The sequence below is a fragment of the Heliangelus exortis genome, chromosome 6 (genome assembly GCF_036169615.1).
Source record: "Heliangelus exortis chromosome 6, bHelExo1.hap1, whole genome shotgun sequence".
NCBI lineage: Eukaryota > Metazoa > Chordata > Aves > Apodiformes > Trochilidae > Heliangelus > Heliangelus exortis.
This window is the reverse complement of record NC_092427.1, coordinates 34,061,329-34,086,802: the sequence shown is the minus strand read 5'-3', so window position 1 is coordinate 34,086,802 and position 25,474 is coordinate 34,061,329. Positions and strand designations below refer to the sequence as shown.

The window sequence follows — 25,474 nt, the reverse complement described above, 5'->3', positions numbered from 1 at the left end:
CAGTAGCTTCTGATGCAGATTCCATCTGTGACATTGGCAGTGTTTAATATATTATTAATTTTCAGTGCCTTCCACAACAGTAAAAAAACCACCCCACCAACAATAAACAAGAAACCCTGCCAAAAGTCCCCTGTCAGGCAGTAAGCAAATTGACAGATTCCTTGTATAGATGGGTTTTGTGGTCAAAATAGAAGAGGAAATTTGAATAACCCAAAGTTTTTTAGCACAAGAAGAGCAGAGAGATAGTCAGTGGGAAGGGAAGTCTGTAAGTGTACAAGTAGAGCCTGATCCAGATTTAATGAGGTTAATTTTTTTTTGTGTGATTGTTTAATCCAAGGAGCCTAAACTGTGATGTTAAATTCTGGGTTGGATCCAGAACTGGGTGGAAAGCATTGTTATGAGAAGCATTGTTATGTCTCCTTTTAACATAAATATTTTTTAAAAATCCATTAATTTTCAATAGAAACAGTGTATATGCATGAAGCTACCAGAGATAATCAGCAGTTCTAGATCAAATTTTGCTTCCAATTCTCTGTGCAAATTCTGTTCTGGAGCAAGAAGCACACTTGACCCCTAACTTCTATGTTTAGAGCAGTGTTCAGGTTTTTAATACTTTTGGCAAGGACAAAGCTAAGGTTCTCTGAAATGTCTCTGAATGTTGGCTGTGACCTGACAGAGAGAACGTGCTTTAATATCCTGCATCAGTTGTGCCATCAACATCTGCAGAAGCAGACTGAGAAAAAAATGAGTGAACTGCTGGGGTCCTATCTCTTTCTGCCCCCAAAAACACCCTCCTTCTCTTTTCTCCAATGTTACCTCAAGAACATAATTTTCTCCAATTTTTCCAGATTACTGCTGGTTCTGAATCTTGTCAGTTGATGTAGAAATGTTGCCTGCAAGCTTGAAGAATGCTGGAAACAGGGAGGGCTCTATGGAAATGCTGACACAACTGTATAGCATAGCAGTGTAAGCCATCTGTTTTGAGTAAGGTGGTTGTTATCTTTTCTTGTCAAATTTATCACTACAAAAATATTTTCTTCTCTTCTTCAATGTCTATAACAGACAAGAGTGCACTTTCTGACATAGGCATGAGCTCTACTGCAGATAGTTTTTCCTTCTGATGCCATACAGTGAATATGTTAAATTTTTTTTTTTTTGCACGTTTCATTGTGAGGGGCAAAAAATACCCTTTTTAAATTCTCCCTGTCCATCCAGTAGTTCTTCAGGGCTACACCAAGAGGACCACACTCATACTGCAGCTGTGAACATTGCTGCTTATCCACTTGCTTAAAGGTGGTGCAGATAACTGTGCTGAAGAGCTGTTGGAAGGAGTGGGAGAATCCATTGGTCTTGATGTTGATGCAGCAACTTCAGGGCACCTGCACCCATTCCTACAAACTCAGGGTGAGGTTCTGTATCTCCAGCCTGTGAAAATTGGTCTGTTCTCTTCTGCTCGTGTCACACATTCTGTCTGTTGGCTTTGCCACATGCAATAAATCCATGACAATGTGTAGATGGTAGGGAACCATCAGCCTGGGAAGGTTTTGCTTTAAAGTTTGAGTAAGGCCATGGTGAATAAAAGTAGAGAGGACTTTATTCATACTTTGTTGCCAACTCAATGCTGAAGGCATGAAAAAAGTCCTGTGGTTGATCAAGGGGTATAAAACAAATTTATTTTATGACATGTATCTAGTAGACTTTGCAACATAACTGAAAGTCTGAGCTCTCATGTGACTTTTTGAGAAAATCCAGGAGGCAGCAAAGAAGTCCACCAAGGAGATGTGTGTTGTTGTACTAGCAGCTCACTTTCAGATCACTATTTTCTTTAACTCAGAGGCTACATTATACTTGAAGGCAGCAAGAAAGCTGCTCTTGAGTGCTGGCTGTTCATGTGGGGGGTGTGAGCCTGACAATTCTGCCTGGCATGACCTAGGGCTTGGTCTCACTCCACGTGCAACATGGAGCCTGGGCTCTTGTTCCCATCTTTCTTCTGTGCACCTGCAGCTCAGTCCTGGGGCTCACAGCTTGGAGGTCCCCTCTTGGCCACTCATCCCTGGGGGTGCTCTCTCTGTCTGTGTCTGGAGTAATCACTCCTTCTTTCCTGTAGGGTTTTTTTTTGTGTTTTTTTTGTGGAAAAATAATACGGTGTTAAAAAAGCCATTAATTAACTTGATTCCAGGGATGAGCTGATTGCTCAAACTAACCTGAGTTAAAAAAAAGAAAAAAAAAAGATTCTGTGATGACATATTTGGCCTTGTTTGCATGAAAGCTTCCTGGGAGTAGCAACCTTTGCACAGACCACTGGTGGAGAAGGAGGTAGGGAGGAAGGACACTGGGGGTATTACTCTTCTTCACTAGTTTGAGTAAATTTAGCAATAGGACACTGGGTGTTGGAAATAATCATGGCATACTTTGTGGATAGATGACTGCTGTTTCTAATCCTCTGGGAAGTTTCTTAGAACAGGATGGTAGATAACCATGTAAATAACAGATGACTGGGGGACTGAAAGTCAAAATCTTTAGCTGGCATAAACTGGAGCAGATCCAGTTTACTGACAGCTGTTGCTTTTTCCAACCTCTGACTGTTGTATCAGCTGAGAATGCAACACTGCACTCACAGCCTTTTTCCTCAAGTCCAGGAAATATCAGTACCTTTGGGAACACTCTTGATAATTGTTATGAAGTGTAACACCCCACACTGGCTACCTGAATTTCAGTGGGGGGGAGAAAAAACCACATTATTTTGCATGCAGATATTATTTAACACAGGAATGGGTGCAGTAACTTGAGCAATGAAGTCACCCTTTAAAGAGTTTGAACATAAATATCTGACAGGCTTTGAAGACCCAAGATACTGATCTCACTCCTGTCCTCTTGGTCAGAAGGAGCATTGGACTGTTGTTACCAAGAGCATCTTCTGATGCATGGAGTACTTTGCTGAGCTGGATTCCTATTTGTAAACTGATGGTTAAAAAATGACAAGTGGTGGCCTGTCACTGGGTGGCAATGATTTTTACTTCTAATAGGATGAGGTGTTGTGGGTTACTTCTTGCTATGGAGCTACTGGTGCTGACAGGATTTTTATTGAGCAGCTCTTGGATGGGCAATTGCAATGTTAAGGTGTCCTATTGATGTCACAAAGATATGTAGGGTGGAAGTTTTTCTCCTTAGGGAAAGACAACAGAGTTTCAGAGCAGGAATTTTGGGTTTGGAGGAAGAAGGTGAAGTGGTTTTCTGGTTCAGAAAATGAAATTACATAGGAACATAAAAAGATAGGAAACGAAGGTGCTCTTTTAGGGAAAGTAACACCTTGAAAAGCTCAGGTGAGCTTGTGGTAAGTTGGAGTTTCTCTGAGCTTCTTCAGGGAGTGACATGAAAAAATACCTGAGAGCTGATGAATGGAGTTGTATCATAGTTGTTTGCCAAGATGCTTCTTCAGTCACAGATTATTGCTCCACTGTGATAATTCCCTGCTCAAATACAGCTCTCAGGGCACTAAAGAGGACCAAATAAGTCCTATATGAAAGGCCCTCAACTGTAAGGTTGAAAGAAGCAATCAGGCTGTTCTTATTTATTGCTTTTATTGCAATCTCAAATACTGTGAAACAGATGGGATTTGTGATGCAATTGATGTGCCCTGAAGAGCCACTTCTAAAGATCTCCTCCATTAAAGAGAAAAAATGACACTGAAAGGTGTTTGTAGGGTGCTGAGGTGATGCCATGCATTGCATGCAGCTTCAGTGCCTCTAAATGCCACACAGTAATGCTCTGCATGGGACTGAAGCTCTGCCCCTAAAGTCTCAGCATTTAATAACACTGAAGACAAAGTAATAATAAGAGGACAGATTTTGTTTGTTTCTTTATTTATTATTCAGCTGGGAGTGCACTACTCTGGTGTGATTTTGGAAACAGCTAAACTAAGCCACGTATTTTCACTCATAGACTGAGGCAAAGGTGATTTGCAGGATTCCTGGCTTCCAGTTGGTGATTTCCTCTTCAAACACCAAACCAGGTTTGGCCACATAAGAGCCTGGCTGTATGTCAGAGCTCCCTGTGTTCTTTATACAGATTTCTGACTGCAAAGCCTGAATATTTGACACCAGCAGTGGGGCACAGTCACACCACACTGCTCACATACCCTGAATTGTTCCCTAGGAGTGATCTTGAGACTGATGCCCAAATTTCACCCTTTTAGCATGGATGATTCTGTTACCTCCACACAGGTTTTCACTTACACAAAAGGATAAATACACATTTTGTATTTTAGGTGTTTAAGTGCACCTGACTGCAGCTCCTGACTCAACTGTGAGAGTTAACTCTGCTGCAAAAATGTGTCAGTATTTGTAGAGCTTTGCTTTGGGAAAAAAATGTGCTGGTAACTTGGATGTTGCTTTAAAGGCTCATATCAAAGAAACAATAGTAGGATAAAATCAAAAAGACCTGAAAATGATAAAAGAGTTTTGAAAAGAGGAAGTAAGAGAAATGGCAAGTGGATTAAGTTCAAAGCAAACAGTAGCTGGAGGTGATGTAGGCTGGTTTGTTTTAAACTACACATCCCTACTTGAATTTTAATTAATTCAGACCTTTTAGTATGGACTACTTGTCTGACAAAAGTTCATGAGACTTCATCCTAGAAGCATGGAAGGATATCCAGTGAATAAGAGCATGGGTGCCTGCAGGAAAGCCTTTCATTTCCTGTCCCAGAAAACCATAATCCTCTAAGAGAGCAAAGTAATGGATGGTATGTGTCTTTTTAAGGACATTTATCAGTGTTATGCATCTAAATGACAGGGTAGACAGAATTTCTTCTTTTTTTTTTTAGTCTTTTGAATGCTCATTTTTCATATGTATGGAGCAAGAAGTGGGACAAATACCAAAGCCAAGTTAAAGATGAAATTGAAAAAAAAAAATACATTAACTTTATTCAAGTGCAGAATGCAGCAACAGGGAGGATACTTATAATTCTTCTTTTCTTCCTGGGTTTTTCTTACAAAGCTTGATTAACCTTACAAGTTTAATGTTACTATTTCCCACTGTTGTATAAAAGCAGCCTAAGAAACTGGGTTTTATTTAAGTTTCCTTCTTAAATTTAATGAAGTTATGGAAGGCTCTGAAGATGGAGTTGGGATACTCTTCCCCTGGCCTTGCTGTATTCTACTGGTAGTAGAATTAAAGTGTTGTGAGAGTCTACTTGAAGACCTTGGGAGTTGTAGTACACAAGCACCAGCCAGAGAAGAAGCTGCTTATAAATATCTGGCTTTTCCCTAACCAGTCAGGGTGAACTGAGGCAACTTTGATGAACTCTCCTGATTCAGAAACGATGAAAAAGATAGAATTGGGTCAGGTCAACGAAAATATTTTTCCTCAGCTTGATATGGATGCCTTTTTTTTTTTTTTTTTCTTTTTTACAAGGCTGTTTTGGTATTAGGACTACCTATAGCACACCTCAGTGTTTTCTTGATAGACAAGTTCAAACATCCTGAAAAGAAAGGAAGAGTTTTCAAGTGGATGTATCTAATGAAAGCACCTTCCTTAGTGTTTCAGTAATTCAGTGCTTTCCAACAAAAATTTTTAGAAATATTCCTGATTGGTGCTAATTGTCTTTTATATTAATTCTCAAGGATTTTCATCACTCCTAACCTTTGTTGAAATGAACTGAGCTCTGCTCACTTTTTACTTACTAATGTGGTTATTTTTAGGCACTGGAAGGGAGGACATTGCTTATCAATCCTCTATCTGTAAGTAATAAATACATTTCAATTGTGTAGAAGTTAAACTCTCTCTTGGGCATGAAAAGCACCTGAATCACCCAATCATGCATGTGATTAACTTTAAATTAGACTGAAAACTAGGCTGCTCCTTTATAACCTTCAGCCCTGATGCTGTGCAGAAAGCAGCAAGGATGCCCTGAGGGCTGCCAAAGCCTGTTCCATGTCATCTGGAAACCAGAAGTTGCTGACTGAGCTGTCTGAAGAGTGGCAAAGGTAATGGTAGCAGAAAAGAAGCAGAGGCTTTGTTCCTGGAATTTTTGCAGCCTTTCTTGTTTACCATTCTTCTTTTTTAATTTCTCAGAGGCCCAGAGTTTTCAGCAAATGAGTAGCTTTGCTGTACAACCAGCATATTATGAGTAGAGCTTTCCAGCAGTACCTTCCTACTCCACCCAAACTCTGGGTAGTTTTCAATCCAGTTTGAAATGCTGAGCCTCTTGGCATGCAAAGAGTTTTAATTATGGAACAGAATTTTCTTACTAATTACAAATCTTTGATTTTATAGTTGAAAAGGGTGATATTAGCCAGCAAGGATGCATTTAGGGGTTTACATGAATGCACTTTGCAAACCACAATGTAGAGAAGCTTTGTGGAAAAGGCAGTGAGCAATGATAGGTTTCCCTTGAACTTTGATGTGTATAGCTTCAAAGAATGGGGATGTTTGGGCAGCATCAGGCGTGTTTCTCTTACATGCAATAAAAAAAGACATCCTTATACATTTTGTCTGACTTCAGAGGAGCTAAGTCCTACAAAACAAGGAGGGCAAACCAGTTCTTCTGCAGTGAATGGTTATTTTATGAGTTAGAGTATGAGAGCATATGTGAAACTAGAATAGTGGAGCTTGTAAGAACTTGGACAGATGGGTGCAGAGAAAGAAGGATCAGACTACAGTTAGAAGCTGTATATTTAATTAATTTCCCTTTGCTATTGAGTTGGCTGAATCTTGTCCCATAAACAGGCTGGGGGAAGTATTCAGTCCCATGTACACTGTGGGACTGAATGGGTGGACAACAAGGGGGATGAAAACTTGATGGAGCTCTTGAGTTCAGAGAATAATGGTTGGCAGCTCAGTGTCCAGCTGGTGACTAAATAATGGTGACATTCCTCAAGGGTCACTGCTGGGACCAGCAAGAAATGGCTATTTTAGGCCATGCAGTGCAATCTGCCCCTGATGGCTTGTTGCTTGGGCAATTGGTTTCTGGCTGGCTGGACAACCAAGGTGGCTTCTTGTGAACTGCAGATAGATTTAGTGCAGGAACCCAGATTTACTGTGTCTTTACTGTGGAAACTCTGCCTTGCTGATACTGGCAAAGGAAGCAGCTGAGAGAATTTTCTTGACAGCCAAAACTCATTATTTTTTACTGATGCACACCAGTCCAAGACTAGATTTTGGAAAGACCAAGATCAAACACTTATGGATTCCAGAGCAGTGAGCCAAAGCAGACAGTAGAAGAATATCACATTTTCATAGTAATCTTGCTGGTTTAGACTTAAGTTTAAATCCACCAGGCACAGTTCCTTATGTCCTGACAAGATTTGTTTTAATTTCTAGTAGCAGCAGTTGGACTGAATTCCCCCTGGTGGGGTGTGTGGGTGTGTTTGCACCCAGAATGAAGCCCCTTCCATGTGGGGAGATGTGCTAATTGCACTTTCAATTCTGTTTGAATCTTAAAGACAATACCCAGATTGCTGAGCTTATTGCTGAGCCCTGGCCCAGCTCTGCCTCTGCTGCCCCAAACACTCTTGCAGCACATTCTCTTTGTTAGCTCCTCACCAAGAGGGATCTGTCCTTTTGTGGGACCAGCCTGTCTGGCTGCAAATGAAAGTGCTTCCACTTTAAAAATGTCATCCCAGAGTCAGGAATGTGCTCTGACACTTGGCTTAGGAAAACAAATTATCTCTGTTGCCTCATGCCTCTTTTGAAATAATAAAACATAAGAATTGGCCACAATAAGTACTCCATTTAGGCTTTTTATTTATTTTTTTTTTTTTTTTACCCTGAATCAGGAAGAAAACTGAGGTACAGATGGCTATAGCTAAACTGCCTTCATTTTAACCACCCTGCAGAAGTCTGAGCAGGGCATTTTTGCCCAGACCCAGCACCTAGCACAGGCTTCAGCTTTTGAGTGATTTCTTCAGCTGCTGAAACCTACACCAGTGTTTTCTCAGGCAAGCCCTGAATGCCTGTATCCTCCCCATTACAATGTCAGTGAGCAGCCTGAGACATTTGTAAGGAATTTTATTTCTTGCTTGAGGTTTGATTGCTGTCATCAGAGAGCATTTGTTTGAACCCTGCTGGCAGATAGGGTTCTTCATGCTCCTTCACCCCATTCTCCAGCAGGCACCAAGCAACATTTTCATCCTCCTTGCAAACTGCTGGGAAACCAGAGAAAAGCAAAGTAAAAACCTGTTCACATCCACCCTCAGTCGTGGGATAACTCTAATGTGTTGAAATGCTTTCCAAGCACACAGATCCAGGGCTGTGGAGCAGCCAGCAGGCAAGGACCAACCTCACCAGTCTTTCAGCAGTGGGGTCCCCTGACTCTCTGTACCATAAGATGAGATGTTTAGAAGGGTTTAATCTTGTTGAGTGGCTCAGGAAATACTGAGGTTCCCAGTATATTCCCAGTATTTTGAAGTGATGCCATTATATTCAGCCTTTTCATCCAGCATGTGTTGAATATTGTAATAAAAAAGTTGTTCTTGGTTGTTATGTGTTGGGAATTAACTTTATCCATAAAAAGGCAAGAAAAACCATTCACAGTAATGGAGACAGAAATACATGAATCTAGGAGCTAGGAAGACATGGGCCAACCAAATGTAGAAGGTAGTATTGTTTCCATCCAGGTAAGAAAACAGTGGAGAAGCAGTTGTATATTTCAGGTGTGAATTTAAAATTTATTCAGAGGAGCCTAACAGTATCCAAAGCATAATTTTTCCTTTTCACTTTTCCCTGTTCAACCAAAGCTGGAATCACAGCTCTGGATGGAAAACAGAACCATTTATTTTGGCACAATTTCCTGGAAGAGTCAAACCCCAGTTGCCAGATCACACTGGGAGACCTCTTTACTGGAGAGATTACTTCTCCCAAGGCTGGGTAGATACTTCTGATGTTGCTGGCTGCCTTTGGACTGTTGTTTAGAGCTTGATTTGCTTGGTTGATGGCTTTCAGAAGGCGAATGCCCTCCCCTTAGTGCCAGCCACAAAAAGTCTTCAGCAAGGCTTGGGATGACTGCTGGAACAATTTCAACTGGTAATGAAACCTCTGCTTGGGAGCTGACTTGCATCTTGGTTCTAACAGCATTTGTTCATATGTAATTCTATTTGTGGACTCTGCAGGAAAAACAGTTTCCCAATCCTAAAATACATCTTTTAAAATGATCTATGCCATTTGGCATAAAACCCTGGAACTTTCTTATTTCTGAAAACAAAGCACAGAGGGTTTCAGCTCCTTGTCTAGATGACTGACCAATCAATCACATTGAAAACTCCTTTGGAATTAAGGCCATTCATCTTATTTTAATCTGTGAAGTGCTTTTAAAAATACTCCCTTCTTGTCAATGTTGCAGATTATCCAATAGGATTTTTAAGGAGGAGCTCTGCAGGCTGGGTTAAAAAAGGCCACCTCTTTTTCTAAGAAACTTGGTTTCCTACATGTACATGTTTTAAACTCTATGCCTGTGCCCATTTCCAAATGTGTGATGAGAGATTTGTTATTTTTTTTTTTTAAAAGGGAACTTTAGTGGGGTACTAACTCTGAACTCCCTTCTCTTCCTACCAGTGTATGATCACAAAATTTGGAGGAGCACCTCCAGTGACCTGGTCTCTCCCAAGGTCTCTGTCAAACCTGACTAAATTCAGGCCCTGGAATTGAATGGATTTGGGAACAGAGATGTCACAGTGCAGTCAAAGCAGTAGCACATAAGCTTCATTTCCTTAGGAAACTATAAGGGAAATGCAAAATGAAATGTTCAAGCAGACCTTCAGCTGGCATAAAACTACACAGAGCAACTTTGAGGAAGTCACCTTGGTTTAGGCCAAGGAATGTCTGTGCTAGTTATTCTTTTAGACAGTCCTGTAATAAATAAATCCTCTGCATGATAGTCTGGATGAATCTGTGCTTGTCATTCATTGCTTGTTCTCTTGGCTAGGCAGGAAAGCTTAAAACTGAATTTGAAGCCACCAAGAGAGCATTCATCTTCTCTAACTCTTAATGAATTAAGACTGTCTTGGAGACCTGGGTAGTGGTCAATATTTCTAAGAGAGCACTGAGTTATTTGGGTTCAAGTGTGTAGTATTGTAGCTGTTACCTAAACATCACTAAGGGGCAAGATGTATCCTGCATGGAAATGCCTGAATGAAAATCTGACTTCATTTTGACAGTCAAGTATCTCATATTAAGTGAACTGTGAACCAGTTCAGTCTTTTATTAGCAGGGGATTCCAGATTCAGCCTCATGTACTATAACATACTTACATAAACTGTGTGTGGTAATCATCATTAAGAAGAATTGCTCTGTGGAACAAATGCAAAATGTGGTTTTGTATTTAGCAGCACTCCTGAAAAGTATCTGATTTTCAAAATAATTGGTGTTTACATTATAATTTGCATGGCACAGTCATTCAGATAATACTTTATTACCTCTCAAAAAAAGTTAACAAAAGATAAACAAAACAGGCAGTCTGATTCTTATTGGAGTAAATGAGAGGTTTTTCCCATTCATTTAATGGGAACTGGATCAAGCCCTGCATTATTGTTGCAACAAGCTGACCATCAAAGATTATTAACACCAAGCTCCTCTTGTCCCTCTCTTGGCAGTCTGTGCACACACACCCCAGTGCATCTGAAGAATGGCTGTTAGCACGCACAATCCTTCAATTTGATTTGCTTCTGCACCTCTGCTTTGTGAGTCAGCAGGATCAAGTTTTGTAATTCAAAACCTGCAGGCTCAGCTTTTCAGATTCTAGAATCGTTTTTAAATTTAAAACCCCACCATATTTATGTACTCTTATATTTTCTTACACTTTTTGCTAACTGGCACCAGGATGCCAGAGGACGGGAAGCTACCTGCAGGAGCACTTTTGTTTCCTTCTCCATTAAATCATAAAATCATAGAATCCTAGAATTGGCTGGGTTGGAAGGGACCTCAGAGATCATCAAGTCCAACCCTTGATCCACTCCCGCTGCAGTTCCCAGCCCATGGCACTGAGTGCCACATCCAGGCTCTTTTGAAATATCTCCAGGGATGGAGAATCCACCCCTTCCCTGGGCAGCCTATTCCAATGTCTGATCACCCTCTCCATAAAGAAATTCTTTCTAATGTCCAACCTAAATAACCCCACCTTTTCTGTTCTGGTCTTTTTATGTATCCAAGTGTATCAAGAAGGCTTCCATGGCAGAAGAAAGCATAAAACTGTGCTTTCAGTGCCAGGCATCATCTTTTCTGCCTTTGTTGGACTCTGTTCCCTACTGCCCTGAGTGTAGCAGCCTTTAGGCTCCTCTAATTACCTCAGTGGTAGGACTAGTGAAAATGAAGTGAAATGGAGGTCCTTTACTCTCAAATCCTTTTCTGTCCCTTACTTAGGAACCAGAGTTATCTCTGAAGAAGACCTATACATCTGCAAGTTTTGCTTGGGCCATTTTTTCCCCCCAGTCCAAGGTTGGGAGGTAAATTCCCTTCCATCGTACGTCTCCTGTCTTCTCAGCTGAGCTGGTGGTGGTTCACTGCTTCCATACTGGGCTGTCTATAAGCAGAGGCAGCTATTAGGCTGATAGCTAATACCTTGGGGCTTTTTTGGGATTGTTTCTGCAAGGAAAAAGAAGCCCTTAGGATGACAGCTTCAGCAAACCTCCCTGTTTGTACATGGGGAGTAGTGTTTTTTTTTCTCCCCTCTCTTTTTCATCTTCTTTTTCTCTTTCTCTTTCCTTTACCCTTCCCCCTCCCTCTTCTTACCCTTTTCTTTTGAAATATTTCTGCTCAAGACACTGTGTTCCTCCCCAGCACTTCATTTTTTTTATGCTGTCATTTTCCTTCTTTCTTTCTTTTTGTTTTCCCTGTTTCTTGTCCTGCTCACACGAGGTGTGAACCACAAGTCAATGAGAGCAGTAAGGGTACAGTAATGGGGAGGAACTTGCAACACCAAACCCAGGAGCAGTGAATTTCCAGGGATTGCTTTCAAAATGATGGATAGGTGGTGGTGCAAGATTGATGCTCTTGCTGGTGATGAGAGATGGGCTTTGACAGCCATCTAGTGGCTGGGACGGGGGTTCCCTCTCTATAACCCCCCCAGTAATGAGTACCATTTCAGTGTTGACACAAAACTGTGCCCGAGTATGATGGGATTTTCACTTCCAAACTGTTCATGTGCCATCTCCCATTTTGATGATTTATGTAACTGACTGATTTTGTTCTTTAATGCAAAACTTGTACTCCACCAGCTCAGTATATAGCATGGAAAAATTGCATTGCACTCCCTGTGCTTTTCATTGAAATTCCCTTCATCTAAGTCCTTTGTGCTTGCTCATGAACGAGTCCTTAAATACTTCATAGGGTATTTTTTCTGCCCTACCTTTTGGATTTTAAGACAACTTTGATTTTCATTGACTTCCATTGATTCACAGCCTGTAGGTCCTCTAGGCAAGTCCAATACCAGTTAGATTGGTGCTTTTTATTGATAAGAAAGGTACCAGTTAATGGGCCAGCAGGTCCTTGTGCCACATTAAGATTTGCCAAAGCAAAGCCTGTGTTACAGCTGCAGAGGTTGGAGGGGCACGAGGGACAAAGAGTTGGTGACTTGGTCTGTAGCTAAAAAAACTTGCAGATTTCCACACCAGGGAAGAAATGGTAAAAGAATTTTCTTTGCTCCCTTTCCCACTCTGGGTGAAGATGGGTAACAGGCCTGAGAGTAAAATGTCAAAATGTACTTGTGGGTTGAGTTGGCTTTGAAATAGCTTCTCTTTTTGGGGCACTCTCTCAGTGTAAATTAAAACTAGAAGCACCAAACCTAATCAAAAGATTTTAAATTATTAATGTGTTTTCTGGCTGTGTTGGGTGGGTTTCTCTTTGGGTTTTGGTGGGTTAGCTTTTGTTTGATTGGTTTTGGTTTTGGCTGTTTTTTCTTTCTTTTCTTTCGTGGTTTTTGTTGTTCTATTTTAAAATATTATTATTACTACTACTATTGTCAGCATATCTGCAATCTAATAAGAAAGCAGACCTCTTAGTGCACTTCCAGAAGTTGCTATGTGCTTTTCTTTCCCCTGCCTTTGTCTGCTTCTTTCTCAGGCACCGAGCAGGACCCAGGCAGAAGCTCCTCACCATCTGGCTCAGCTCTGAGTTGCCAAAGCAGTTGCTGTGTGGTTTTTTTGAAGTTCTGACAGAATGCTGACTTGGGGCTTGGGGAACTTAGAAGTTTCATTTATGCAAACTGCTGCTCTTCTGAGTTCTGCGGGTGCTATGTTAAGGAAGACATAGACCACATGCCAGACATCTGGGGGGGAAAAAAAGGCTAAATATGTCAGACACTGCCTTATGTCATGCACACAAGGGAGAAGAGAAAAGAGGGCTTTCCAAAATCCAATCTGCAGTTTGGAAAACCATTCCCACAGTGTCACAAAATGAACTGCACAGCCCACTTGGTTGTGGTTGATGCCTTTACTTCACCCTGAAAACATTTCCTCCTGAGCTTCTGCACCACCCCTTCGAGTCAGTGGGGCTGATAAACTGCTTGAAGAGAGGGATTTGACCTGCTGTAAATTTGGGTTCCAGTTTTTGTTAGAAAGCTGGAAACTTGTGCAGAAGTTAGTGATGGCAGGCAACAGTTAATGACACATCTGCTCCATTTCTCTGAGCTTTGACATTGATGGAGTAACTGGATTTGAGTTAAGGCATGAAGCTGAAATTCCAAATCTGTTCGTATTTATTGCTTTGTGATTTTCTGTTTACATCTGGTTTAAATTAGGGCAGAAATGCATAGGTTTGATTTGTCTGTGTTCATAATAACTTGCATCAAGACCCCAATAAAAGAGTTTTTTTCAACAAACACTGCCATGTCTGTTTAACACTTTCACAAGTCTGGCTGTGTAAGGAACCTGCAGTAGGGAGCAGGTAGTGATTGCCATTTCATACAGAATCTTATTGCCATTTCATACAAAAATCTTGCAGATTCTCCTCCCCAGTCAGATGCCTCTGATGCCCCCTGAACAAAGAGCAGGCACAGGGCAGGAGTTAGTTAGTACAGGGCAGAGTTAGTACCCACTGAGCAGAATGACATCCAAAGACTTGTGATGCAACTGATACTTCATTAGGCTCTGTGCACTCGATGGTGGCTCCATTTTATTTCTTTCTGGTCCAGAAATAAGGTGATTGATATTTAAAAGCCCTTAATAACACTGTCAGCTCTGCTGGTGGGCTGTTTTCTTTGTGTGGGTGATGCTGCTTCTCATCTCCAGATGTTCTCTTTCCTTGCCCAGACCTTCACAGTTGGAAACCTTGTATATTCTCTCTCTTATCCCAGGAGAAGATGGAGAAGAAATAGCCTGCACTCAGAATGGCCAGATGTACCTGAACAGGGATATTTGGAAGCCCTCACCCTGCCAAATCTGTGTCTGTGACAACGGAGCTATTCTCTGCGACGAAATCCAGTGCCAGGATATGCTGGAGTGTGAGAACCCACAAGTGCCCCCTGGAGAGTGCTGTCCTGTGTGTCCCCACACCACACGGGACTTTGACCCCACCATTGGTAAGATTACCCTCCAGTTTGCTTCTTAAAAAGGAGAGACAGCCCAAAGAAGTAGGAGCCTCACAATACTGAAATTTCCAAAGGGTATTTCCATGGTGAAAGTTTCAATCTGAAGAGTGCAGGTACTTGGCTGTTGTCTCCCATCATGGGTTGCAGCTGAGCTGGCACTGGACACAGTTCTCTTTTGACTTCAAGTCTGATATAAGCCCAAATGCCTTTAAAAGCTTGATCTGAATTCCATCTTGATATTTCAAGGATGTTGAATTCTGGCTTCCTTGGGTAGTTCACCTGGAATGGAAAGATAAATATTTTAAGCCAAATGTATATTAAGATATATATCTATCTCAATATATATCTATTTATTATCTAAACATATACAATAAAATAAGTGGAGGCTTTATTAAAATGCTCAATTTGGCCCTCTCCAATAAGTGAATAAGTGTAAACTCTATGTAAGTCAAATGTGAACAGTATAAAGTGTTTCTCCAAAGTGGAAACATGGACACATGATCCTCTTGTGAGAATTAAGAAAAAAAAAATCTCATGAAGTATTATTAATTCCTTGTTTTCATGCTTTCTGTGATGCACACTTAAAGATTAGGTCTTTTCCAGCCCAGTCCTTCCTCAAGAGACTTGGAAGAGGCAATCTTTCCTCAATTTTCCTAAAAGAAAGCTTCTTAACTTGCAATTAATTTTCATTAATACTAGGTTTTGCATTATTTGAACTACAATCTATATATAGTAGTTAAAGAATTTTTTTTCAGGAGCTGCAATTGCAGTTGATTAGCTTACTGTAGAACAAAACAGTGCCAAAAAGCAGGGGACTGGAGTAACTGAGCAGTGGAGGAAGCATTAATGTCTAGGTGGTGCATCCTGCTGTGTTGTGTGAGGCATTAGGCCAATGCCAACAAGGTAAACCCAGCAAAAAAGCAGCATGGATACATTCCAAAATTCCTTGCTGTTATTCAAGGTGTTAATAAAATATTTCTCTGAAGGACTTTTATGGATAGGAATGTGGCTCTGAATTCAGGTACTTGATTTTGTGGGTGATTTTCAAACAAGAAAAGGTCAAATATCCCTTAGTCAGCTCTGACTTTTGAAAAATCCCATGGATCAGGATGGATGTTGTGGAGTCAGTAATAAATCTGCCTTTGACTTCACTGACAACCATTAGGCCAGCTGCTGCCAATGCCCCACCAGGTACTTGGCTTTCCTAAATGGCTTTTCCTTAGTCTGAGCAGTGCTGAAAAAGGCTGAGAATCAGAGGACTTGACTGAAGACTGATCTTACCATGTTCTGTCTCTCAGGGTTAAAACATTAATTTTCTCTTTTTCCTTCTTTTGTCCTTTCCAACAGGTAGAGGAAGAAAGGTATGATTTCTTTTTTTTAATATATATTTTTTATTTTTTAACTTAAATGTATTACAACTGATAAAAGAATCTCTTGCATTTCCTTGGAGCACTTCACTCACAGAAATGTGATATAAGCTCTGTTAAAAACACTCAATTCTTTCCTCTCAGCCTTCTTTAGTGGATACATAAAAGGAATGTCCACATTCCTTTGGAATCTACAGTCTACATAAAAGGAATTCCAGTTTGTATAGTTTGGTTGTTTCATCTACAGCAGTGTAGATGAAGTAGCTTCTAAGTCCTTAGAAGCCAAATTATTAGGAATTTTGGTTTTTTTTTTTGCTGAGGCTTAAGTGTCCTGTGTACATTAAGTAGCACAACCCCTCCTTAATCATTCCTGATGGATTTGTTGAAGTTTCATGCAGGAGGAATGTCCATGTTAATGGAATGGTTTGGGTTGGAAGGAACCTTGAAGCTCATCCAGTTCCAGCCCCTTTGCTGTGGGCAGGGACACCTCCCCCTGGACCAGGTTACTCCAAGCCCCATCCCACTTGGCCTTCAGCATTTCCAGGGATGGAACAGCCACAATTTCCTTGGGCAACCTGAGGGTCTCTCACAGGAGGGTGCTCACCACCCCAGGGCACTGATCTGAGGAGCTCAAATGCAAAGTTCTAAATGACAAATGCAAGCTTTCAAAGTCCTTTTAGGCTGCTCTGTGGTCTAAATGGTGTTTTTAAGAAGAATTCTGGTTTTCTTCAATTTGCTGCTGTGTGTGTCATTGTTTCATATACTTGATTGTGAATAATGGAGGTTTATTGCAGAAATATGAAAAATACTCCTCACTAAAACAGAGTAGCTTCCTATGCAGAGGTAGTTTATGGAAATAAATGGGTTGTAACCAGCTTATTATTACTTGGTAAGCTAAGCAGGACATTTTTTATCTTCACAAAGTTCTCTTTTTTTTTCCTTAATAAAGCAGTTACCACCAGTACTTATTTTCTGTAGCACATAATTGTTGTGTCTACACATTCAGCTCAAAGAAAAGTCAACTGGCAAATGCTGTGTCCTTCACTCTGGAGCTGTGTGATGGAATTTTGTATTCTGTCCCAGCACTGCAGATGAATATGCAGGTTTTTTATGTCCATAGATTTAATTACATGCATTTTAATGTCATACCTTGAAGAAATGGAGTCTAAATGCTGCACTGCTGGGCTCTGCTTTTCATATGAATCAAATCATCCAATAACAGATCCACAGCATTTTTTAAATTCTTGAATATGGCATTTTTTTTAATCTGACTCTTCTTTTAGCCATTATATTATGCAGTTATATTCTGTTTATTTTCATTTAATCAGTGTCCACAATCAATAAAAAAAAAAAGCCTCACCTATTTCAGGTACTTTATTTTAGTCTCAGTTGTTTCCTTAGAGAATTCTTTGCATTTGTCACAGTCACAGGGTGGCATTGGTGGAACTGGTACTGTTAATTGTACTTTTAATTGTTTTCTGCCATCTAAGGCTTTTTTTTTTTTTTTAACTTTCTGCAGGGACAAAAAGGAGAACCTGGAATAGTGCCACCTGTAAGTCCATTTTTTTCTTCATGTATCAGCACAGCTACAATTTATCAGCATTCATTTCAGTGCTTTAAAGCAGAATTGCAGTAATTAAGGAAACACAACAAAAAAGTAGGAATGAAAAGGATGTCATCAATAGCTCTGTTTCACATATGTTACATTGGAAATTCTTATCAATTGCATTTTAAGAAAAATTCTTACTGCATTAAATCTGTCATAATCTTTCTTATAGTTAAAATTTTGTGAAGGGGTAATTGTGAAGTAGTATTTGGGAAGTGTTGAGATGCTTGGAAAAACTGGTGAAATACATTGTCACATTCTATGTCTATTACCCCTTTCTAGCATGAAGACAAACAAATTAAAATAACTGATAAATGGAGACTAAGCCAGTATAATTAATATATTTATTTAATATTTTTTTAGAATAACAATGATACTTCTAAGATTTTGCTTCTATTGTTTTTTAATAGCACTATAAAGAGATAAACCAGTGGAATTTATAATATTTTTTTTTTCCCCAGAAAAAAAGCCTTGAAACTTACCTAGTACTTCAGTTTCCTCTCCTGCCATTTACTTCTCAATAACTAATTCCCTGTGGGGTCATGATGGCAAATACAGCCCCAGTGTTGTGTGGTAACTGGAATTTTTGTTCCCTTCTTTAGGTTTCAGGCATCCGAGGCCGCCCAGGACCAGCTGTGAGTATTTTTTGATCTCCTGTTTCTCTGATAATTGCATTTTCCACTTCCTGCCATTTCTCTGTTAAATTCTGAGGATGATATGAAGGAGAACTCCTCATGCCTGCAGTGGATCTTGTCTGTCAAGCTGCAGGATTTCAGGAGGCAACAAGATGATAGGATTTTTTGCTAGTCTCAGGTCAGCACATGCTCTAAATAAATGGATGTGTGCTTGTTGCTCATGCATGACTGAGGGCTTTGTGCCAGGCTGGGCCTGGGGAAGGCTTTCCTAGCAGAGATCCACCAGGAGTAGAAGGAGTAGTAGTAGTAGTAGTAGTAGTAGTAGTAGTAAGGGTGTCTCAAGACCTGTGCATCAAATGCACTGAATATTTGGTGACTGCAGCTGTTTTCTCTAAATCAGGTGGTGGGATAAAAAATTCACAAAGTAATTTTCAAATAAGCATTGCATTCCATATTTTCAGAGCTTTATTAATTGTTAACTAGTATGAAAAATACTTAATGTTTCAAATCTTTGTTGTAGGGACCTCCAGGCTCACAAGGACCACGAGGAGAACGAGGGCCAAAGGGAAGACCTGTAAGTTGCTAAATATCTCAGAAATTAAGTAGTGGACTAACCTCATGTGGCTGGATGCCTTTAAACTGTCTCTATGTCTTCTAGAGTTACTACAACTTTTCCTCATATTTTCCAAGAATCAGGTAACAAACAGACAAGAAATTTCTACCTCACTGGTAGATTAAAACCTGAATGTTCTGATGTAATTGACAGAGGTTTAGCAGCAATATTTAAAAAAAAAAAAAAAAAAAAAATATTTCTCAACAACTACCCAGCATAGGGTCTGAGCTTCCTCTAGGATCTAGAAAAGTAATAAAGCTAGAACATCATATTTGCCTTTTTAAGAACTTTCTGACTTCGTGCTGGTTGCTACTGCACACCAGAAGCAGTGTGAGCAGGGAACTTCCCCAGGGAAGCTGGGAGGAGTTAATGTGTGACTACATGTGTTGGTATGCTAGTGAATAATATAATCAAGACTGGGCTGTGGAAATAAAGACTTAATAAGGGAATTTCAGTGTCTGCCTGTGGAGAACCACAGAAAAGCCAAAAGGGAGTGCTGAAAATACCAAAGATGACATGTTCCTGTTGAAAAAACTAAGCCAAAGAGCAGAAGCTGCTCAAAGCAGATTTTAAGGGGTTGTATTGTTGTAATTTCTGTGTGGATATTTTCCTGTCTCTCAGGGGAGAGTGAGCTAATACTGAGTTTAGGCAGAAACCTAAAACTGACTCCTTTCTGCTGCTCCTCCAGTGAGTGCCTCTTGTCCATAGATGGAGCATGAGCCTGTAGAATGAGTATCAAGATTTCTGGGAGTAATTATGAAATCTTGTGGTGTGCAGTGGAATCTTGACTGTGTTCACAGAGATGGCTGAAGTGCTTCCTTAGTGTGCAATATTATCCATGAGGTGCTAAATAATTTTGGATCCTGTGCCACTCATCCCTTGTGTGTCCCTATAGAGAGGTGGCTAGAAGCATCTAAGGTACCAAAAGGCTGTAAATCATTCTGAGTTCCCTTGGAACAAGATATTATACTGTTTTTAAGGAATATCAAGGGATTAGGAGCTAGTCAGCTGCTTTCAAAATGCTGCTTCAAAAGTTCTGGTGAGCTGTGGGTGTGTCAGAGTGTAGGCTTGAGATCAACACTGCTTTAGGAGTACAGATTGACTGCTAATGCAGGATATTTTATTTATACCTTTTTCACCAAAAGAAGTTGTCAGGCCCTGGCCCAGCCTGTCCAGGGCAGTGGTGGAGCCCCCATTCCTGGAGGGATTTCAAAGCTTTGTAGATGTGGTGCTGAGGGAAATGGGTCAGTGGTGGCCTTGGCAGTGCTGGGTTTATGGTTGTACTCCATGATCTTAGGGGTCTTTTCCAACCTAAGTGATTCCAGGATTCTGTGAAAACAAATGCTAGCTCACCCCTGCAGTTTATTTTGTGAAAACCTCTCTGCACATTATTTATGGTTTATTTAAAATACCTCATGGAGGAGGTAACCTTGCTCAGACACCCATCATAAAATTAGTAAATATATTACTGATTGCTGATACTACAACTTCCAAGATTTTTATTTCTTTCTATTTTTTGTTGCTGTTGTTTTTTAAATGGTCTCTTACTGCCTAGTGAGCAGAAGCAGCTCAACCTTGCTATGGATTTGTGAATTTTACAAAATATAAGGGATATAAGGGCAATTCAGGATTATTAGTATATTTTTTACTTCAAATTCCTCATTAGTGTGCCAATGCCAGAGAAACAGGTAGGGAATGGCATCTTTGTATTTGCAAAATGCATCTGGGGAGAGGGAGCTTTGGAGCCTGATAGAGCTCCAGGTGTTTATGAGTGATCTTTTGCAGACAGAAAATCCACTTGAGGATCCTCAGACCCATGGATACGTTTTGTTTCTCTATGAGCATAAACCCGACTGTAATTGCAAAAGCGTTAAAATAGGTGGTAGTTGAGAGTGCTCTACCATGAGCTCCTTTTTCTTTTATTCTGCTTCAGGCAAAACCATTCAACACATCCTTCAGCAGCAGCACTGGGTCAGAACGAGACCCTTACGTGTTTAAATGGTGCCACCTTGTGGCATAAGTGAGAATTTTCTCTCTCTTTTTTTTTTTTTTTTTTTTTTTTAAAAAAAAAAAACCCTCATATTGAGCTGGTGACAGAAAATGAGTGGGGTTTTTAAATATATATACACACATAAATAACCCATTCCTTTCCTGCTTAGGACAGGGTGAAATTTCAGGTTTGACAGCATGTACTTCTGTTTGTAATAGAATCATTAAATATTTAGCAGAAATACTCTGCTAAAACTTTCTGCTTCCATCCAGTATGCCCAAATTTTCTCAATTTTTTCCAAATATCATCTGTTCACGACTCATTCTGCAAGCAGGTGTGTGTGCATTCATGTCTGGTAGCACAAAGATTTTCCCTTCATTGCTTATAGGAATTTCAGACCCTAAAGATATATTGAGACTTAAGAGAATTAGCTCATTCCCTGGGAAATTTCAGCACAGTCCTTTTCCAAGGGAATGTTTTTTCTTTAACATGTGGACCATACCAGTTTAAACCATAGTAATTCACACAAAATTTCACTGACATGTGCAGGCTGCAAGGAAACAGCCCTCACCTCATGGGAACACAAGCAATGTCTGGTCATCATGGTCTTCCCAAAGATGATTGACTGAGCCAGGCTCCCAAAATTTTATGCTTCAGGATCTCTAAAACAGAAGAACTCATTATACAATACAAAATATTGACCATAAAATAGTCAAGCATTTCATTCTGTTAGGGACAAGCACTTTAAAGTCTGCATTTATGATGGAATTATATCTTTATTGGCCCTGTTGCTATAGATTTCCTTACACTGATGTTTGATTTTCTGCTTCTGTATTTGATTTTAGTTCTGACATGAGATAAGATGAATGAAGTTTAGGAATCAAAAGTGGGTGATCACAGTGGACCATGGGGATGACCTCCTTGCTTGTTCTGCAGATTCTTGGTAGAGATAACATTGACACCAAGGGAGTTATTCTGAATTTTTGGCAGTGTGACTGCTTTGGGAATTCAGCAGTAGTATATGCTGTATAAACCATTCATGATGTCCCAAGGCTGTAAAAATCCAGTTTCTTAAGCATGTGTGTGTATGTCCACTGATCTGAGCTTATATGTGTTTTAGAAGTAAAGCTGTGATATTCCATATTGCCTGCAAAGCCAAATAGTTTTTCAGGATTGGGATACTCTAGTATGGAATGATGGGAAACCTCAGTTTCTACAAGAGCCTGTAAGAGAAATTGCTGCAGTTTACTTGTGTGTTGGATTCTTTACAAATTTTAGCCAGTGCTTCTGATCTGAAGGTAGGAACAGGTCTTGAGGGCTGCTTGTTTGAAGATCTTTCTGCAGAAATACAGATTTATCTCAGTCCAGGCAGTTGTGTGCCAGTTACAATGACTTTAATGAATACTTTTGAACTCTGTTGGCATTTCTGATTTTCTTTCTAGGGTCCTCGTGGTCCTCAAGGGATTGATGGTGAACCTGGTATCCCTGGCCAGCCTGGTGACCCGGGTCCTCCAGGGCATCCAACCCACCCAGGACCAGATGGAATAAGCAGGGTACGTTTTGCCCTTGGTTTAGCAGAAAAAAACAGGGTGTTGTGCCAGGTCCACAGGACACAAATAGTAACTTCTCTTTGCTCCAGTGATTGTGCAATGCTGTGCTCACAGTTCCTGCCTCCCAGTCCCAAGGGACAGCAGCAAATAGCAGTGCAAGTGCTGCCCAAACAGGGGATGATTTGAATGTGAGAAACCTTGGAATGAACACGTCTTTTCCAGTGAGTTTTAGCATCTAGAAAAGCCAAGGTGCCCAAATCTAAAACCCTCAGTAGGGTTCTGCTACTTCCACTTTACTTAAACACAAGGGATATGGGCAATAGTACAGGGGAACTGGTGTGCCACATTAGGAATACAGAAAAGAAGAAAATAAGGTGAATTGTAAATAATAGAACAACTGATGAGAGAAATGCAAATGGGGTTAAGTGTGCTTCTTGCTGAAATTGTTCAGACCAACACTGAGATTAAGTAAGGAATTGTGTAAAGCAGTGCTAACCAGCCACTGATACAGAGAAGGTGTTCTTCAACACTGCTCTTTTTTTTCTTCCAGCCCCCCACTACAAATTCTATGGAACACTAAGTATGATTTGAAAAGAAATATAAATTTTAATTCCTCAAGTGTGCTCAGTTACATTTTTATTGCTGCTTTGAAGATATCTATTTTGATTTCTTACTCCATTGTTCCTCCTACATTAGTGAAAACAATAGAGCTATACTGGCAATAAACTGAAATGTTCATGTCAGGCCAAGAGCTTGCAAGTTGGGGCAGGATTTCTTGATTTAATCATCTTTCCATATAGTTTTGAATCAAGCAGATTCAGTGCAAATAAATAAGTTTGGTGCAGAGGAACCACACAGGATCCCAGAAGCACCAGGATGGTTGTCAGACCAACAACCCTCATGGATTTCCACAGGGAATGGAAAAGCCAATGTTAATAGTGAAGATGCAGCTACATGGATTTTTGCCTTATGAACCATGAAAATGCCTAACAGTTAAATCACTTGGTTTTTTTCAGCCATTTTCAGCTCAGATGGCAGGACTGGATGAGAAGTCTGGACTTGGTAGTCAGATGGGACTGATGCCTGGTGCAGTGGTAAGCCCAGCTTAGCCCTGTCTTGTGGAACTGGGTGGAAGTGGAGTGCATTGGCAAAAAAACAAAGGGGAATTAATCCTCTTCAGCATCCTGTGCCTCTAGGACCTGTATGTACAGAATGTTCTCGTGCAGTTTTGTACAGTACTTGAAGAAAAGTGGAAAAATATGTTGAAATGAAAGTTTTTTTCCCCCACCTCTAGCCTTGTTTTCTTCCTTTCTCTCCATAAAAATATCACCTACTTACAGTAAGGTAAGGGAAAGAAAGGAAGTTCCTGATTTTCTCATATCTTGAGTCACTGAAGAGTAACTGAAAAGTATCAGGTACAATACAAAGCAGAATAAACAAATATGTAACTTTGAAGGCTTCTTTTTACATTGTGACATCAAAGAGAGTTTGTTTTGGTAGTAATTAAAAAAGATTTTGAATTTCTGGAACCAAGAGTTAACTGAAAATTGCTTTTCTGTTCTCAGACAGACATTCTAGTGTTACCCTTGGCATCTCACTGTTCAGATATGCCCTTCACTTTTGGTGTACTGGGGAATTAATGGTATCACTGAAATTTTTTACCATCTGTGAAAGCTGTTTCATCACCCAGGGCTGCCTCTGCTCGACTCTTGGGGTTATTTTTGAATAATTATCTCCTTTTACTACAGGCATTTATCTCATTGTGATATCTTGAAGATACCATTACCCTTTTGCTGTTACTTTTAACATTCATTCTTAAGGAAAGCATCCTTTAGGGATTGCACTGTCCATGAGTTTGTCTGCCTGATGTTATCCCTCCACATCCTCACTAGTGACCTTCAAACTCATTTTCAATACCATTTGGAAAGTTCTTGAGAGAATCTGTTGTTTTGCTTTAGGATTAAATTCTTCAGTGATTTCTTCAAAGATTTTTCCTTACTTATGTATGCAGTGCACACACCCAGTGATTTATTCCACAAGTCCTCCTTCATTTGCTGTCTTTGGTCATTTTGCTTAATCCTTTCACTTGGTTTGTCTTGAGGCATTGCATCTCTTTACTACCTCTTCTTTTGTCATTCCCAAATAAAACTTGTTTTAGTTTTAACATCTCTTTTAGGATATTATCCAATCTCAAGGTCTCTAAGGCCATACACAAAGGCTGCAAAAGTCAGTTGGCACTCATTGTCTTTTGATTGATTTATTGTTTTGATTGATTCAGCCATTTTTTCTTTCCTTCTAAACTGAGTAACTGACAGGCATTCCCCCAGCCCATTATTTTTTTATTTGTTTTTAGTGTTTATTGGAATTTTAAATAGCCTATTACTAACTCTCTACATTTGCTTTGTAAAAAATTAGTAAAATTTGGTCAGCAATGTGTAAAAGACATAAGTCTCAAGCCTTTGTCAAAATGCAAGTTATTGCCTGCTGTAGATATTTCTGCATTGCTAGAAGGAAGAGAATTACTTTCAGACTTAATTACATTTACTTTTTGGTATAATTCACAATTAAGCACGATTTTTTTTTCCTAAAAATGCCCTGAAAGTTTTTAAGGGGAAATTTGAATTTTCTGCAACAAACCACAACTATTTGGAAGCTGTTTGGGTGGTTTGTGTGACTTATGAGAACACATCCTTCCATTGCTGCTTCTTTCTGCTCATGGCTGGGAACAGCAACATGAATTTATTTTGTCATTTACTCCATTACAAGATGGATCTGAGTAAGAGATTCCCTTCAAGGGAGGACTGTTCCTCCTGACTCTATTATGTTGTTATGTTTTTCCAGGAGAGCCATGCAGGCAATCTGGTTATTCCTGCTGGTTCCAAAGGCTGGGAGGTTCCAGGGATCAAGCAAGCCCATATTTCAGCTGCTGCTGAATTTACCCTGCTGTTTCTTTTTGAGTTTGAACACTTCCATTCTCTGTACTTTTGCATGTCATAACATCAGCCACCTGAATAGAAGCTTTTTAGAGAGTCTGACCATAGAAATGTCATCTTGGAGGTCACAATCTGGCCTTTTTGTTGTCCTTGTAGGATTAATGTTACCTGGGGAGGGCTGTTTACTAGTGTGTAACAAGTTCTGTTTTCAATAGGGTCCAGTGGGTCCAAGAGGTCCTCAAGGTCTCCAAGGAAAGCAGGTAAG

General features: G+C 40.1%; 1 protein-coding gene across 2 annotated transcripts in view; it reads left to right on the top strand.

Moving 5' to 3' along the window:
• COL5A2 (collagen type V alpha 2 chain) overlaps positions 1-25,474 on the top strand; it is a 157,938-nt gene that overhangs the window by 90,702 nt on the left and 41,762 nt on the right. For both annotated transcript variants that reach the window (XM_071747792.1, XM_071747791.1), the window contains 8 exons: positions 14,282-14,506; positions 15,863-15,876; positions 17,402-17,434; positions 18,091-18,123; positions 18,644-18,697; positions 22,169-22,279; positions 23,293-23,370; positions 25,425-25,469. In XM_071747792.1, coding sequence (XP_071603893.1) covers positions 14,323-14,506; positions 15,863-15,876; positions 17,402-17,434; positions 18,091-18,123; positions 18,644-18,697; positions 22,169-22,279; positions 23,293-23,370; positions 25,425-25,469 — 552 coding nt within the window. In that variant the 5' untranslated portion in view covers positions 14,282-14,322. The remainder of the gene's footprint in view (positions 1-14,281; positions 14,507-15,862; positions 15,877-17,401; positions 17,435-18,090; positions 18,124-18,643; positions 18,698-22,168; positions 22,280-23,292; positions 23,371-25,424; positions 25,470-25,474) is intronic.